Source organism: Hevea brasiliensis, chromosome 15 (genome assembly GCF_030052815.1).
Source record: "Hevea brasiliensis isolate MT/VB/25A 57/8 chromosome 15, ASM3005281v1, whole genome shotgun sequence".
NCBI classification, from domain to species: Eukaryota; Viridiplantae; Streptophyta; class Magnoliopsida; order Malpighiales; family Euphorbiaceae; genus Hevea; species Hevea brasiliensis.
Window position 1 is genome coordinate 51,993,939 of NC_079507.1, and position 16,278 is coordinate 52,010,216.

Genomic DNA, 16,278 nt, shown 5'->3' on the forward strand with positions numbered 1-16,278 from the left:
TGCATGGGGTATTTCTTCAACAATTACACACCCGCCATATTTACAAAAACTGCCGCAATAATTGTTGACCCTAATATTAGCAACCATCATCCTCATTCATTTTATTGATACACAACACGAAGCATTTTCTCAACAACAAAAACAAATGTAGGAAAATCATATGTATGAATGCACTGGAGTTGGGTCATTATAACATAAACCAACCTGTTCATCGTAATCATTTCGTTCACGTATACTTGTGGCTAATCCCATGATAAATGTGTCAACAGGAGAACGGTCCTTAGTCCAGCCAGATTCAATTATCTGACAACTAGTATGCATGACAGTATCGAACATGGCTCCCTGGCTGCCACCCCAAGCATCAGCCTGTCACAATCAGGATGTACAACAATAAAGACCACATTGGGTCACTGGACTGAGTGTCTAAGATGCAGAGTAAAAACTCAATCATAACAGATACCTGTGCACATGCAGTCAGCACGAGAGGTTTGAGACGAATAAGCAGCACACGCAACGGCTGACCTCCTTTACTGACAGCAATATGTGCAGTGCCAGTAAGGAGGGAACTGAACAGCTCTTCACAACTTCTCAACTTTCGCCACACAGACAGCAAACATGCTTCTGCGGCATCTATCATTAGTGCAAGAGTCTCCAGCACCAACCTTTTGGAAGTTTTCCCATCCGCATCAATAGATGCAAGACACTTAAGTTTCATCCTGCATGCAGCTTGATAAACAGACAGTTTTGCATTCACTCTAGATTTTAAAAGTTGTCCTTGTTCAGTCCAATCCCGCTTCCTTATCTGTGCACAAAACCAATCTTCCTTATCAATCATTAAACAAGAATTTTGTTTATTGAGTTTCATATTGCACTAAGAAGTATCCATATATGCAATCACACATCTAACCCAAAGATTACGTTTCCAGAGGCACACACATCTTCAGGCCATAATCATTTTGCCCTTCTAAACTCTTTCCTCAAAGAGGAGTTCAATTTTTAGTTACTCCTATCAAATGCACTAAGCCCATCTATATCAACACATAAACTTAAAAAAAAAAATAAAATGAATTCACCAAACATTTTTGTTTACTAAGAAAATATAACAACATATACAAGAAATTCAAAGGACAAACTTTTCTCAGGATAGCACTAAAAGATATCTGCATATACTTCCGAATTTACCATTTTCCCAATAAGATATCTGCACATACTTCTGAATTTACCGTTTTCCAACAATATGCAGTAAGGCTATCTACTAAATACGGAAGACAACCAAATTTACCTTCAGAAATGCGGACAGGGACTGTAGTTGCTTCTTTGCAATTGAACTCAGGTTCTTCAAAAGCTCGTTATCAATCTTCACATGATCTAAGACATGCATGATTAATTTAAATGCAATCACCTGCTTCTCCAATCCCTCCACAGTCTCCTCCTCAAAGGAAGCCACTTGTTGCCTAAACAAGCCCCCGCCTCCATCATTGAACCCAAAACTCATTCCCATAGAATCAAACCCACTCTTCCACATTACACTGCTACCGTTTAACATCACTGACATTGACGACACCACACTGGCACTGGACGACCCCGAAACGTGGCTCAAATCATTCGCGGGACTTGAAATCTCATTGCTGGGATTATAGTTGTGCTGGTTTAATGGCGAACTCTGAGACGAGGACGTTTCAGAGTTGATAACAATCGGTTCAATAGGAGAAGCAGGAACCTGTACGGGCACACAAAATTGATCGAGAAGGCACATCACCAGTTTCTCCGCATCGGACTGTACAATTGGAGGGAAATTCTGCGATAAAGCCAGCAAAAAAGCCCTGGAAATAGCCAAATTCTCACTGACATTGTTATTGAGCCCCGCCATAACGACGTCACCAACATAATCAGCAATCTCCTCAGCGAAATCCAGCGACAACTCCGCCGCTTTTGACACGTATCCCAAGAAATCAACGTAGAACGATGAGATCGAGTCCAGGCTGAACGACTGGGGCCAAAATGATTGCCTAAACGACGACGGAATCGCACGAAAAAACTCAAGAACAATAGATTGTGGCCTGTTATCGGTAGAGACAGAACACTTGGAGAGGAATAAAGCCACGGCGAGGACCGCATTGAGCTGCGAACGCGAAACCCTAGGCGATCCGGCGAGCAACGAGTCCGGTTGCGGACATCGGCTACAAATCCACGCCAATTTTTCCGCAAATTGTGCCGGATTCTGCGCCGCCACGTCGCAGAGCTGCATCAATGCCTCCATTGTCAAAATCAAGAGACAAATAGATCAAAATAGAGAATCAAATTGGAAATGTATCGCCAAAAGGCAAAGGAAAATCGAGCCTTGAAGAGCTAAAGCGGCATATGAGCGTATAGGTTGCAGAGGAAATGGGAGATTAGGGTTTACAGAGAGAGATAGGTCTCATTTTCTATGTGAAAGAGAATGGAAGCATGGGAAGGTCGCTGTTGGTAGCTCTTCTAGCTGCTGCCATTGTTTTCTTCTCTCTTTTTTTTTTTATATTTCCGTTTTGGTTTTCTTGGTGATAGTGAGACAGTTCTCGCGCCCCTCTTGGATCCTCTTTTCTCTCTGTCTCCTTCCCTTTCTCTCTCTTTCTCTCTCTCTCTCTCTTCTCTCTCTCCGTCAAGCTTGGATTAAAATTTTTATTTTTTTTATTTTTTTATTGAAATTATTTATTTAAAAAAAAAAGATTTTTGAAGAAAAAGGAACTAAAAAAGCTGGGAAAAAAGAAAAGGTGAAAGGAAAAATCATTACTGGTTTTTCATTTGTTGTAATTTTCTTTTAAGTTGGCAAAAGGACGAATAGAAAAATAAAAGAACTACAGTAATATAACATTATCCTCTTCGCAAATTTGAGAAAAATAAATAAATATTAAATTTCAACTAATGAATTAAAAAATTTATTTAAATTTAATTAATTATTAATATAAAATATAAATATATTAATTTCACTTATTTTATATATAAATCACATTATATATTATATTTTAGATACACAATTGATCAATTTTGATAAAAATTTTCCTAATAAAGTATGTAAATATTAAGTTAGACTCTATTAATTTTGAAGAAAATATTTTTTTATTATTTTAAATATTTAAAAAAATAAATTAATAAAAAATATTTTTTTTAATAAAAAAATTAAGTCAATTTTTTTCCCTTTTTGAGATAAAGTTATTTTTATTGATAATTTTATTAAAAAATAAAAATATTTAAATATGCATAAAATAAATATATATTATTAATTAAATATTATACCTAAATAATAAAAATTATTTTTATAAAAATTTATTTTTTTTAAAAAAAATATATATATAAATTATTTTTCATGAATTAAACAAAAACATAAAATTTAAAAAAATTTTGAGAAAAAAAAATTATTGATACAATGATAAATGTATAGAGATTTTTATTTAACTTTGGGATTAAATTTTATTTTTAAATTTTCAAATAAATTAAAATATAATTAAATAAATATAATGAATTATGATAATGGATTCTTTGAAATTTGAAAGTTCAATTTCGAATTCAATTTGTAATTTAAATAAATATATTTATCGATTGTGATCTAAATTCAAATGAGATCAATTTTAATTCAAACTTATGAATTATTATTTAAATTTTAATAATTAAATTAAACTTTTTAAAATTAAATAAATTTTATTAAACGTGTAAATTAAAATTTAGAGATTTTAATTTTTACTATCTGTTAATTGGAATAATATGTAATAATTTTAAATTTTTTAATTACTGAACAAACTCCATGCTTAATAATCTAATGGGCAATCAATGCAAAACCCTAAAAATTTGATTCCCTTATATATTTTCTCATTTGAATTTCTACATACAACTTATCTCGTCTCTCTTTGTCAAATCCAAATTTAAAGGTCTGTTCTCTTCCATTCATCCTAATAGTTACTTCGTCCTCCAACTCTCAATCCATTAATGTCTGCCAATCAAAGGTTCCTTATCTACAATCGTCCGTGCAAATGTACTCTTCCCTGCACCATCATAATGCCTAACATCTAACAGCATACACAAGGAAAAATTCCGAGAAAATGCTTACTCATTTGGCTTTTCCTTCAAGGGACTCCTCCGGTCTTTGTGCTTTCCTTTCATGATGCAACACTTACTTGTAGAAAGCAATGCTTTATGGACCACCAACGCCTGTGAAGTCAAGATTCTTTAATGGGGAACATCCTTGCTTCGTGTGAGCTAGAGAAGAAGCTCAATGCGTTAACTCTCTTTCTCTTTCGTTTTCTTTACTTCAGCTACTATGATAATGAGGTGAATTTAAAAAATTTTAAATTGTTACATGCCACTCCAGTTATATGTTAATTGTTAGATTAAATTTCTTTAATTTTAAAAAGTTTAGTTTAATTATTTAAATTTAAAATTTTTAATAAAATAATAACAAACATAAATATTTAAATTTATTTTACTAATAAGCCTTATATATAACAACATATATTCAATCTATAACAAAAAATTAAATGATTCATTAGACTTACAACTTATATTCAAGTGTAATAATAAGCTCAACTCAAATAAAGCCAAGCCAAATAAACTAAAGGGCAAATTGTCAAAAAAATCCCAACCTTTTCTCATTTCTACAACTCTATCTCATCTTTTTATTTTTTAACGATTTTACCTCAACTTTTGACATTCGATTAAATTTTATCTTACTATCAAATTCAGTTATTAAACTTAACAGTAACGTAATATTATCATGTCTAATAAGCATTATAATATATAATTAACCATTAATCATGTCATTAAATTATTCTAATAATCTCTAAATTGAAAAAAAAAAAAAAAAACTCAAATCCTTAATCCAAAGTTGATTATGCTTCTTTGGCTCATTCTTTCTTAAGCAATAACAAGTAGAAGAAGAATGAGACAAAAGAGTATAATCGATTTTGAATTAGAAATCCTAAGATTTTTTTTTTTCAATTTATCAATCATTATGGTAAATTAGAGACATGATTAATAATTAACCAGATATTACAAATACTTATTAGATATGATGACATTACATTACTGTTAAGTTTAACAATTAATTTTGATGATAAGATAAGATAAAATTAAATCAAATGTCAAAGATTAATATAAAAATATTAAAAAAAATATATGGTAGGATTATAAAAATTACTAAAGATTAAGATATTTTTTTTGCAATTTTTCCTAAATTATACTAGTATTAACAACTCACCAACATTTTATTTACTAAAAGCATTGTCAAAATGTGATTGCCAAATTTTGGTAAACACCATAAGCTACGTTTGGACGATTTTAATTATTAAATTCAATATAAAATGTTGAAATTTATTTTTTTTTTAATATGCAATCACTATTTTTTAAATTTAATGTTTTTTAAACTTCAATAATTCATTTTAAATTGATGTGATGTAAATTATTTCAAGAATAATAAAGTAGTCAAATGAAGGTCAAACAATTTAATTGAGAATTGATTTGACCTTTAATCGGGCGATGATAACGATGAACGAAGTTGCAATGCAATAAAGCTTTGGATATGTATACAATTCACCCTTGCATTGTCATAATCAGCGCATTAGCTTCTAAAGTTGTTTATTTATTTGGGTTAATAATCATTCCTCCCGTGCAATTGGCCAATTGCTACAGAAGCCACCTCTCTCTCTCTCTCTCTCTCTCTCTCTCTCATGGTCATAGTATACATAATGTTTACACACGCACGTGCATGGTAAATTTAAACTTATACCTTTTTTAAAAATTAGTTTTTCCTATTTTTAGAAAATTAGACGTATGTTATGCAAAAAATATTAATTGAGGTAAATGGTTAATTTTATTACTATTTTTTTTTATTTTTGAAAATAAATAAAATGAAGTCTCCTACACACATATATAAAATAATAAATAATAAGACTATTTATTTTACAAAAATAGAAAATATTTTTTTTTTATTTTTTAGTATTTGGGATATTTAAGAAAATTAGTCAATAAATAATATTTTACCCATTAAAAAAATTTTAAATATTTTTAAGAGAAATAACTTTTTTTTTAAAATAACATTATTTTCTATTAATTAAATTTTGATAATCTTATTAAAATATAAAAATATTTAAACATACATTATATAAATATATACAATTAATTTAATATTATAACTATATATAAATTATTTTTTAAATAAATGGAGCTTAAAAATAAAAAAATTGAAAGTTTAAAAAATAAAATAATAAAACAATTAACTTTAAAAGTCAAGGTATAGCATCTATCTATGTATTATATTCTATATTTATTTATATATTAAAGGTAAAACAAAGAGAAAGTGATTATCTCTTTATTTACAATTTTATTTTCAAATTTTTAAATTTTTTTGCTTTTTTTTTTCTTTATTTTGATTGAAACAAATGAGATTTTTTAAAATATAAAAATTTTATATATAATTAATTATAACATTAAAAATAAAACTATATTAATTATTTTATTTATTGTACATGACTTTTTTTATTTTGCAATTATTAATATTTAAAATTTTATCCAATTTTGTAGCATTTTAGATTTTTTTTAATTTTCTTATTTTCATTGAACCAATTAAGATTTTTAAATTTAAAAATTAATATTTATATATAATTAATTATTATTCATTGCACATGACTTTTTTTTATTTTGTGATTTTTAATATTTAAAATTTTATTCAATTTTATACTATGTGAAAATGATTCTACTAAATAATTTTGGTAAAAAATTAAAAATTCTCAGAGTATAGGAAAATTATATCATAAACATACTCTTCGTTTATATACAAAATCATTTTTCAAAGCCAATAACAACCAATAACATTCGATTAATAAAAATTGATGGATCAAATCTTGGAAATTTTTATTTTATTAATATTTTCCAATTTATAAAATTGCAGAAAAACAATATAAAGAGGAATTTATTATTTGAATAAATATTAATAATAAGACTTAACTTACAAGCAAGATGGTGAAGAAGTAAAAACGTGTGAGTGTAATAATTGTCCTAGAAAAGAGGATGGCTACTCCAGAGATGGCCAAGAGAATTAATGGCATGGCCCATTGCGTTTGTGGAAAGCTTACTTTGGGCATTGCGATAGCATCGCCATACGAGTGGAATTACTCGATAATCTCCACGTACGTATAACAGAGTAATTTTACAGTACATTCGTAATTCCATGTCATTAATATTATATATTTTATTAAAAAATTTTTATTTAAATTTAATTTATTATAAATTTAAAATATAAATATAAATATATAATATTTATATATTTAATAAATAAATATTATTATAAATTATATATTTTGAATGTATGGTAAGTTAAATACCGATAAAAAATATTTCTAACAAAATATATGAATTTACCTTTTAAAACGTTTTATTGCCCATATAAATTATATAAAATTGAAATTAAAATAACTATGCCATGAGAATCAGAAGGTGAAATCTAAAGCCCTCACAAAGCCCGAAGATAATTATCTTAAGCTTTCTAGTGGAGGATTCTTTCCTGGAGCCACTCACAAAGCCCTCCTTCGAATTCCTCCAAACGTCATCAAGAGTAGACTCTGGTAGAATAATCGACTTTAGATGGAATTTAGTGCCAGTTTTTGGGACCTTAAAAAATACCCCCATGTGAACACTTGTTCTCCAGCAAACTGGAGGTCTTGTGTTGGTGTTTGGATAATGAAAAACTGAAGGAAAATATCAGCTGGCCCCGGTGAAAGGAAGAGTCTTTGAATATGAATAAGCCTATTTTTAGAGATAAAATGAAAAACCCAAGTGGAGTTTTTTGAGAAATTGATGGTTTAAAGAGCTTAATTGAGATATCTAATCGATGGGTTTTCTTTATTTTTCTCACTTCTCGACAAAATAGAGTTTTTATATGGTGTTTGGATGCTGAGAAAAGGAGGAAACAGGAGAAGCCATAATGTCAAGAGTCTCAAGAGCCTCAATTGAGAAACTAACATTAGCTTCTTTTTTTTTGAGAAATTTGAGATTTTTGACGTTGATAGAAGTATTTGTTTTTCAATTTATAAACAGAGAACAAATGAGAGGCTGCTCTGAAAAATTATTGAGGTTTTGAGATAGTGTTTGGAATCTAAGAAACTGAAGGATTTGTGTGGATTTGATAAAATCTAAGTTGAAGAATTGGATTAGTTTTGGTTTTGATTTAATATTAGGGTTGGTTTAGATTTTAATTTTTTTAAAAAAAATGAAATTAAGTTGCATTATTTAATATTAAAAAATTAAATTGTACAATATAATACATTATACCATATTCGGTCATTATAATTTAAAGATACAAATATATGAATTTTATATATTTAATAAATAAATTTTATTATATATGTTGTATCTTAGATATATAATGAATAAGATTTAGATAAGAAAAATCCATCAAATTATATGGAACTATCAATTACGATTCAATTTAATTCAAAGTTATGGACCAATATCAACCCTCGCAATCACGATTTCAGTCATAGTTGGATTCATGAACTGATCAACAATTTTGGATTTGATTGATTTAATCTTGATTTTATTTTGAATCCATCTTCAACCAAAGCCAAGACTAGCTAGTGATGCTAGAATACAAGGGACCATTATAAATTACTTGCTGGCACAGGAACTACCGTATATTCAACTTGGACCATGCCTTTGGCTTTCATGATGATACAGCATTTTAAGTACCGATTTTGCATGTGTGTCCCTCATTTGAGATCTTTAAGGTCCCATATGTCACTTTGTCAAGTAATAATGCTTAGATTAGTCTCAGCAGAATCCATTAAAACAAAAAAAAATGGGGACCCTTCTCTCACAAAAACCTCTCCTCTGTCTTAAAATCTACACTCAGTTTATTTTGAGGAGATCGAGCCTCTTGGCCTTCCCCCTCCCTGAAGTCTCACTTTTTCTTTTCTCCTGCTTTGTTAATTGATTTAGTTGATTTCGTTTTGTTTAGTTTAATTTTTAGTGGGAGTTTCTCACATTAGTGAGGGAGTATTTTCTTTCTTTTTTTAAATTCTCTTCGCTACCATTCTCTTCCTTACTATCCACAGGATGATGTAGCTGATATTTCAGAGGCCATTTTTGTGCAGATCATGAGCTTCTTGACTGAAATTTTAGCGGTTGGTTCCAGGGGCTTTTTCTACTTGACTCGCATCTCAAGGGTTAATCCAGCATTGATTGTATGGTAATTGGGTTTTGATCCCTTTAGAATATATTAGGGTGGTAATTTTAGACACAATACAAAAATAGGGGGTTTGAATTAAATATATTTGTGTTCGTGTCAACCCGTTTATGACATGTTAATAATTGTGTCGTATACCAGATTGACCTGCCATGCTTTATTATTCGTGTCTCGTGTCACACTTTATTAATTATTAAAAAATTTATAATTTTTAAAATTTTTTAAAACAATGGTTTGAATCAGACCACTAACAGTTTGTTTGGGAGAAAGATTTTGGAGGTAAAAGATGGATTTTTAAAATAACATTCTTATTTAGGAGGAATTTTTTTTCAGGAGTGTAAGGTTTTTAGAGGTTTCAAAACCTCTAAAACCCTCACTTTATCAACTCACCAAATTAGTGGGTTAAGAAGGTTTTGCAACCTTATTTTTCATTATCTTACCTTACCTTGCTTTATAAAATATTATATCATTCCATCCAAACACATTGTAAATCAAACTATTAATTTTAATTTCAGTTGGGTTCAAGTGCAATATGAATGAGGAATTTTAATGGTTCTCTCCTCAACTCTGAACTGGTTATAACCTGTAAAATCATTAACCAATTCCAGAGCCAAACCATTAACCAATTCTAATGTTATTCACTTAAGGAAAAAAAAAATCTTTTTTTTTTAATTATTAGATGTAATTAGAGTATAAAAATTATTAGATATATTCAGAGTAGGAAAATTAATTTTATATAATAAAATTACTTAAATAGATTATTTTCATATAATGAAGTCAACTATTTTTAATAATTAACTAAGATAATTAAAAACAGTTTTAATTTAAAATATAATTAAATTGACGAACGAATTAAAATAACATATTTGTAAGCAATGGTGAGTTCTAAAGGAAATAATATTTTAATGCTAATAAAATACATTCGTGCTAGTTCTGCACAGCAAAAAGTGGTCCTTCAAGCTTTTGCTCATGATAAAAGCTCAGGGCTTTGTTACTTCCTTTTTAAGTAACAATGCTAGCTATGATTTTGCAGTAAGTTACTATGCATACTTTGGAAGCCAAATAATGTATGATGTTATAGAGCCTAGCTAGCTAGCAAGCTATTTTCCATGTTACTGCCAAGCGGGTCAAATTACTCAAATCTCGCTGATGCAAAAGTAACTTGGGTAGAGCCTCCAGCACCTAGAGTTCTTTAAGGGTGATAAAAAGGCAACTTTGGAAAAACATCAAGCACCTGGAGATCTTGTAAGTTTCTTTCCTTAAAAAGCATAAAAGCTTTCCATTAAATTTCCTAAATGAAGATGCAAAATCTTTCCATCAAAAAGGGAAAAAGATTCATGAAGAAACCACATTTCTGAAGCATTAGGGTTAAAAGAATCAAGCTAATTAAACAGTACTCAAACATAAATGAGAAGAATGCTGTGCCTAATCATTCATATTCCTATATTGCCAAGAAAAGAAAAAACACATTGACGTGCAATTGAATAACTAGAATGGTATTTAGATGAAAATTAAAAGAAATGAAAGAATTTCAAGATAGCATATCTAGCTCAACCATTAAAAGAAATCCTTATGTGAATCCACACTGAACTACCTCACGCATACTACTGCTACTATTGCAATTACCATTTTACATCAACAAGTACCAAATGGTATCCAGTCCCTCATAGAATCCAGAAACTGTCATCGATCCTCTCCTGTTTGTTAATTTCAGCGATCAAAAGGACCATTAGGATCAAGCTGCTTACAGATTCCAAGATATGTAAGATAAAGAACGCGACCCTTAGCCCCAGTTCCATGATTCTTGCTGTGCTTGCAGAAATAGTTCAACTGCTCAAGAGTACAGCAACCCAGCGTCTGACCCAGTAGCAAGAACAGCCAATTAATCGATTTCTTCTTCTCAGAAATGAGCGGCTTTACACTATTTTCTTGCTTGCAATATTTGCAAGTAGGCAAGATCGGAGTTATCCACACACTCGGAGCCCTATGATGCATGGAACTCTTGTTTTCAGCAATAAATGTCCTGACTTCAACAAACTTCTCTCTCAGATTAAACCCCAATTCATACTGCTCCTCACATCTTTTGCATTGGACGGCACCAGTAATGGTTTCAATCTTTTTCGACAGCAAGAAATCGAGACTATGCACGGTGGCTCGATTATTAGTAGCCCAAGGGAAAGGCGGAGGAATATTTTCGCTCTTGCCATGGCGTGGGGTCTGGCTAGGGTTACGCCGAGCACGTGTAGGGAGAGAGAGACCACCGGTGTAAGCCTTTTGGCGCTGCAAAGAAAGGGCAATAGAAGCAGCAGCATAACAAGCCTCGTGAGGAGGCGTCATGTGAGGTGTAATAGTTGCAGCGAAAATGGGATGCCAGCGAAAATGGGTTGGAGTATCGGAAATGGTCGCCGCAGGGGTTTGGATTTCTTGATTTGGAGGTAACAGTTGAGGTGATGGAGAAGAAGACAATAGCGGGTCAGGAGAGGCTCTTCTGGGTATCAAAGAAAGATCAAGATCAAAGTCATTGCTTAGTTTATAAATCTGATTAAACTCATCAGAATCAGGCTCGTTGCTGCTACTGTTATTGCTGTTCTTTCTTTCTTGGTCACTGGATTCCATGTCTTCTTGTTTGTTCATGGCAGGAGACAGTTAGGGTTTTAGAGGAAGAGGCTAAAGAATAAGGGTAGTATAAAGAGAAAGGTTTGAAAGGGGAAACAAAACGCAGATTACATAAGACAAACTTTTAGATTGGTATATCCAGAAATTGAATTTATAGGAATTTGGATTGGATTAGGGTTCTTCCAAAATTTCAAAGCACTTTTAAATTCGAAATTAATTTTCAATTACTTCATGTACTTTTTAATTAATTAAAATATAATTGTTGTATTTTCAAATAATCAAATAAATTAACTGAAATTTTTTATATTTTAATTAAAATAAAAATATAAGAAACATTATTTTTATATTTTCAAATAATTTATTAAATCTAAAAAATTAAAATTACTTATATATATATTTTTGATAACGAACGATATTTTATTAAACCAAAGAATGGCAAGATACATCATTACTGAAGCAAAGACACGTCAAGGGCAAGAACAGCAGAAATAGCAGTAGGAATATCTTCAATCCAAACATATTATTGCTCTGCAGAAGAGAAATCATCCAACTTGGCTAAAGCATGGGCAACAGAATTGCCATATCTTTTAGTGAATGACCAAGAACAACGATTTAGCAGGTAAGACTATTCAAAGCAATCTTAGAGGACATACTCAAGAGGACTATGAGGAGTCTCCTTAGCTTGTAATAGCCCAATAAGATGCTGACAATCCGATTTTGCAATTATGTGAGGAAAACTCAACTCCACCGCCAATCTTAGGCCAAAAGCCATGGCCAAAGCCTCAAAGATAACTGATGTCCATGAGCCAAAAATGCATTTGATGGCAGAAGCTAAAACATTACCAAATTCATCTCTAAAAGCAACCCCTAGTTGAACCAGACCTGAAGAAGACATTCCAGCATTCACATTCAATTTGAAGAAACCTGGAGGAGGAGGGCACCATCTGTCAACTAGAAACCTTTGGGATAGAAGAGAAGTAGCTGTGCAATGGGTAGCAGTTTGGTAAAATTCAGCTACAAGAACATTAGCATGAGAAATAATATCATGAGGAGACCATTGAAGATTATCAAAAAACAACTTATTTCTAAATCTCCAAATGCAGTAACACAAACATGCAATGCGAAGCAACAAATGAGTGTCAGATTTGGCCAAAATACCCAACCACCAGAGCTTGAAGGAGTGTCCATCAACATCATACACCCAATGCAGACCAGCATGTTGCCAGATAGGTTTAACCTGAGAGCAATCCCGATAGAGGTGAATAATTGTTTCTTCCTGGGTGTAGAGAAGACAATTTGGAACAATAAATGGTAAGCGACCACTTAATAAGCTTCGCGAAGGCAAAATATTTAGTGCTGCACACCAAACAAAGTTGATAACCTTTGGCGGACCAGGTATTTTCCAAATGGAATTCCATATGTGGTTAGCAGTGCAAGAAAAAGATGCAGTAAGAGATAGATGATCAGAGTGGAGCTGAAGGGCAATGCGGTATTCACTACGAATACAGTAGAGTCTAGATTTCTCAAAATGCCAAAGCAGAAAATCTGGTCAATTGAAAGAACTCAATGGAATTAATTGAATGCGCCCAACATCAATTAGGAGGAAGACCAAATCAAGTAAATCCCAATTCCAAGACCGAGATTGTTGGTCATTTAAGAGAGAAAGTGTGGCTTCTGCAGGCAATTCAGTTGGGGGAGAGATGATTCTAAAAGAAGTCAATTGTGGAATCCATAAATCATGCTAGATTTGAACAGACTCTCCATTGCCAATATGCCACTGAAGACCCTTCAATAAAATCTCTGGACCATATAATATGCTCCTCCAAGTAAAACTAGAAATTAAACTAACAGAGGCCTAAAGAAAAGTACTTTGTGGGTAATAACGAGCTTTTAAAACTCTAACAAGCAAGGAAGTTGCAAATTGAATAAGCCGCCATCCTTGTTTAGCTAAGAGAGCTTTGTTAAAGCATTGAAAATCTCTAAACCCCAAACCACCTTGATCTTTTGGAAGACATAATTTCTGCCATAAACATAAGTGCAATCGCTTTTCAAGCCTATGCTAACCCCACCAGAATTGGCTAATCATCAATTTAAGCTCATCACAAAAAGAAGAAGGAAGATGGAAGCATTGCATTACAAAAGATGTGATTGCTTGAGCTACAGATTTGATTAAAAGATCCTTAGCGACTGCAGATAAGAATGGCTCTTTCCATCCTTGAAGTCGAGACCATAATCGATCTTTTATGCTTTGAAAAATTGCCTTACTAGATCGACTAATAATTGTAGGTAAACCCAAATACCTCTCATGTTTAAGAATAACTCGAACACCCAATTGAATAGATATTGAAATGCATAATACTGAAGAAACATGAGCACTAAAAGCTAATTCAGATTTGTGAAAATTAACCTTTTGACTAGATAAAAGTTCATACCTCTGAAGCACTGAGGAGATAGTAGTTTCCTCTGAAAGATAAGCTTGTGAAAACAGTATACAATCATTGGTAAATAAATAGTGAGATATGTGAGGTGCGCCCACTTCATCACGAATTAAGCTGATAAGGACTTAAGTACAAAGTAGGAACAAGTAAGGAGACAATGGATCCCCTTGATGGAAACCCCTAGTGGGTGAAAAAGAACCAACGAGCCTTCTATTAACCAAGACTGAGTAAGTAACCATTGTCACGCATTTCATTACCATGGAGACGCAAGCCAGGGAAAAACACAATTTAAGCATCATAGCCTCAAAAAAATCCCACTCAACACGATCATAGGCCTTCGCCATATCTAACTTGACTGACATAAGTGGTTTACAAGAAGGACCGTGAGCTTTCATATAGTGGAAAACCTCAAAGGCAACAAGGCCATTGTCTGTAATCAAGCGGCTCAGAATAAAAGCACTTTGAGAGTCATCGATAATAAGGCTCAATATGCCTTTCAGTCGATTAGCAATGGTCTTTGTAATTAACTTGGAAACCACATTTCATAGACTGATGGGTCTAAACTCGCCAATTGAGCAAGGATTTTTCACCTTAGGAATTAGGCAAATATAGGTATGATTAAGATGATTAGGTATTAGGCCACCATTGAGAACATCCTGAGCAAGATGAACTACATCACCCCTAGTCACAGGCCAAAAGTGGTGAAAAAATAATAGAGGTAAATCGTCAAGACCTAGAGCTTTGATGGGATACATCTGTTTGAGAGCCTTGAAAATTTCATTAGAATCATATGGTTGCATAAGCAAATAGTTCATTTCATGATACACCTTGCATGGGACAAAGTCTAGATTAATTGAAACATCACCACATCTTTTAGGTGAAAAAAGACTAGAATAGAAACTCAAGATGGGTGGATGTAGCGTAGAACCTGAGATTTCCACATTGTTGTCAGCAAATAAACGTGAGATGGAGTTATTTTGCCTACTAGAAGATGCCATGGAATGAAAGTACTTCATATTTTGGTCTCACTCACCCAACCAAAGTTGTTTTGAATGCTGTCTCCACATCATTTCTTCCTTTAAAGAGACTTCTGCAAGTTTGGATTTTAACTGTTGCCTTGTTTCAAGGATGGATGGGTGTGAGGATGAGCCCAAATGCACGAGCTCGTCTTGAAGTGTTTGTTCCTGTTTCCGCAAATTACTAAAAGAGCTTTTACTCCAATCCACCAGACTTGTAATGCAAAATGCAACCTTAGAGGTCCAAGAATCACCATAAGAAAAACCATCAAATCCAAACCAACTCGAACAAACCACCACAACACATGTGGCATCGCGCAAATAGTCCATTATCCCATGTATATGGATAGCCCAAAAAATCCATATTAAATAGACCAGAATCATCAAGAGTAGCATGAAAAGCTTGCATGAATGAATGAAGTCTATTATTGCCAACCACCTTTTCATCATTTGTTAAGATTTCATTAAAGTCACCAACTATAGCCCAAGGAAGAGATGACACAGGAGACAAATGCCTTAACAACCGCCAAGACCGATGCTTGTTAGACCACTCTGGCCAATCGTAAAAACCTGTGAAATGCCAAGATTCACTTTCACCAGCAAAGCTGACCCCAAAGTCAATGTGATGCATAGAATAAGATAAAAGCCAAAGAACTATATTATCATCCCACAAATAGGCTAAACCACCACCATGTATAGATCCCTAAATAATAAGTATGTTACTGTAACCAAGTATGTGCTTAATAAAATCCATCCTAACCTCATGAACATGAGTTTCCATGAGAAAAAAGATGGAGGGAGCTTTCGGCGAGCACAACCACCTAAGTCGACCAACTGCCAGTGGGTTCCCAATCCCCCAGCAGTTGTAACTGAGAAGTTTCATGGCTGCAGGTGACCTTGGCTATCACCAGAAGTCGCCTCTAAAGTGTTGGAGGATAGAACTGATAAGCAATATTGTTTGCCCAAAGATTCTGCATCAACAAGGTCTGAACCATGATCA

At 32.4% G+C, this 16,278-nt stretch overlaps 2 protein-coding genes across 2 annotated transcripts in view; both read right to left on the reverse strand.

The window, feature by feature from the left end:
• Positions 1-2,641, reverse strand: part of LOC110658698 (phosphatidylinositol 4-kinase alpha 1) — a 31,736-nt gene extending 29,095 nt beyond the window's left edge. Inside the window, exons 1-3 of the mRNA XM_058136806.1 lie at positions 1,283-2,641; positions 461-802; positions 205-366 (exon numbers count right to left, since the gene is read on the reverse strand). Coding sequence (XP_057992789.1) covers positions 205-366; positions 461-802; positions 1,283-2,260 — 1,482 coding nt within the window. The 5' untranslated portion in view covers positions 2,261-2,641. The remainder of the gene's footprint in view (positions 1-204; positions 367-460; positions 803-1,282) is intronic.
• Positions 2,642-10,677: 8,036 nt separating this feature from the next.
• LOC110658673 (uncharacterized) lies at positions 10,678-11,929 on the reverse strand. The gene has a single exon (XM_021816400.2). The coding sequence runs from the start codon at positions 11,840-11,842 to the stop codon at positions 10,919-10,921; it is 924 nt and encodes a 307-aa protein (XP_021672092.2). The 5' UTR covers positions 11,843-11,929; the 3' UTR covers positions 10,678-10,918.
• Between the last annotated feature and the right edge of the window lie 4,349 nt (positions 11,930-16,278).

Coding starts and splice junctions, on each gene's coding strand:
- LOC110658673 (XM_021816400.2), bottom strand. CDS start 11,842: ATGAACAAACAAGAAGACATGGAATCCAGTGACCAAGAAAGAAAGAAC.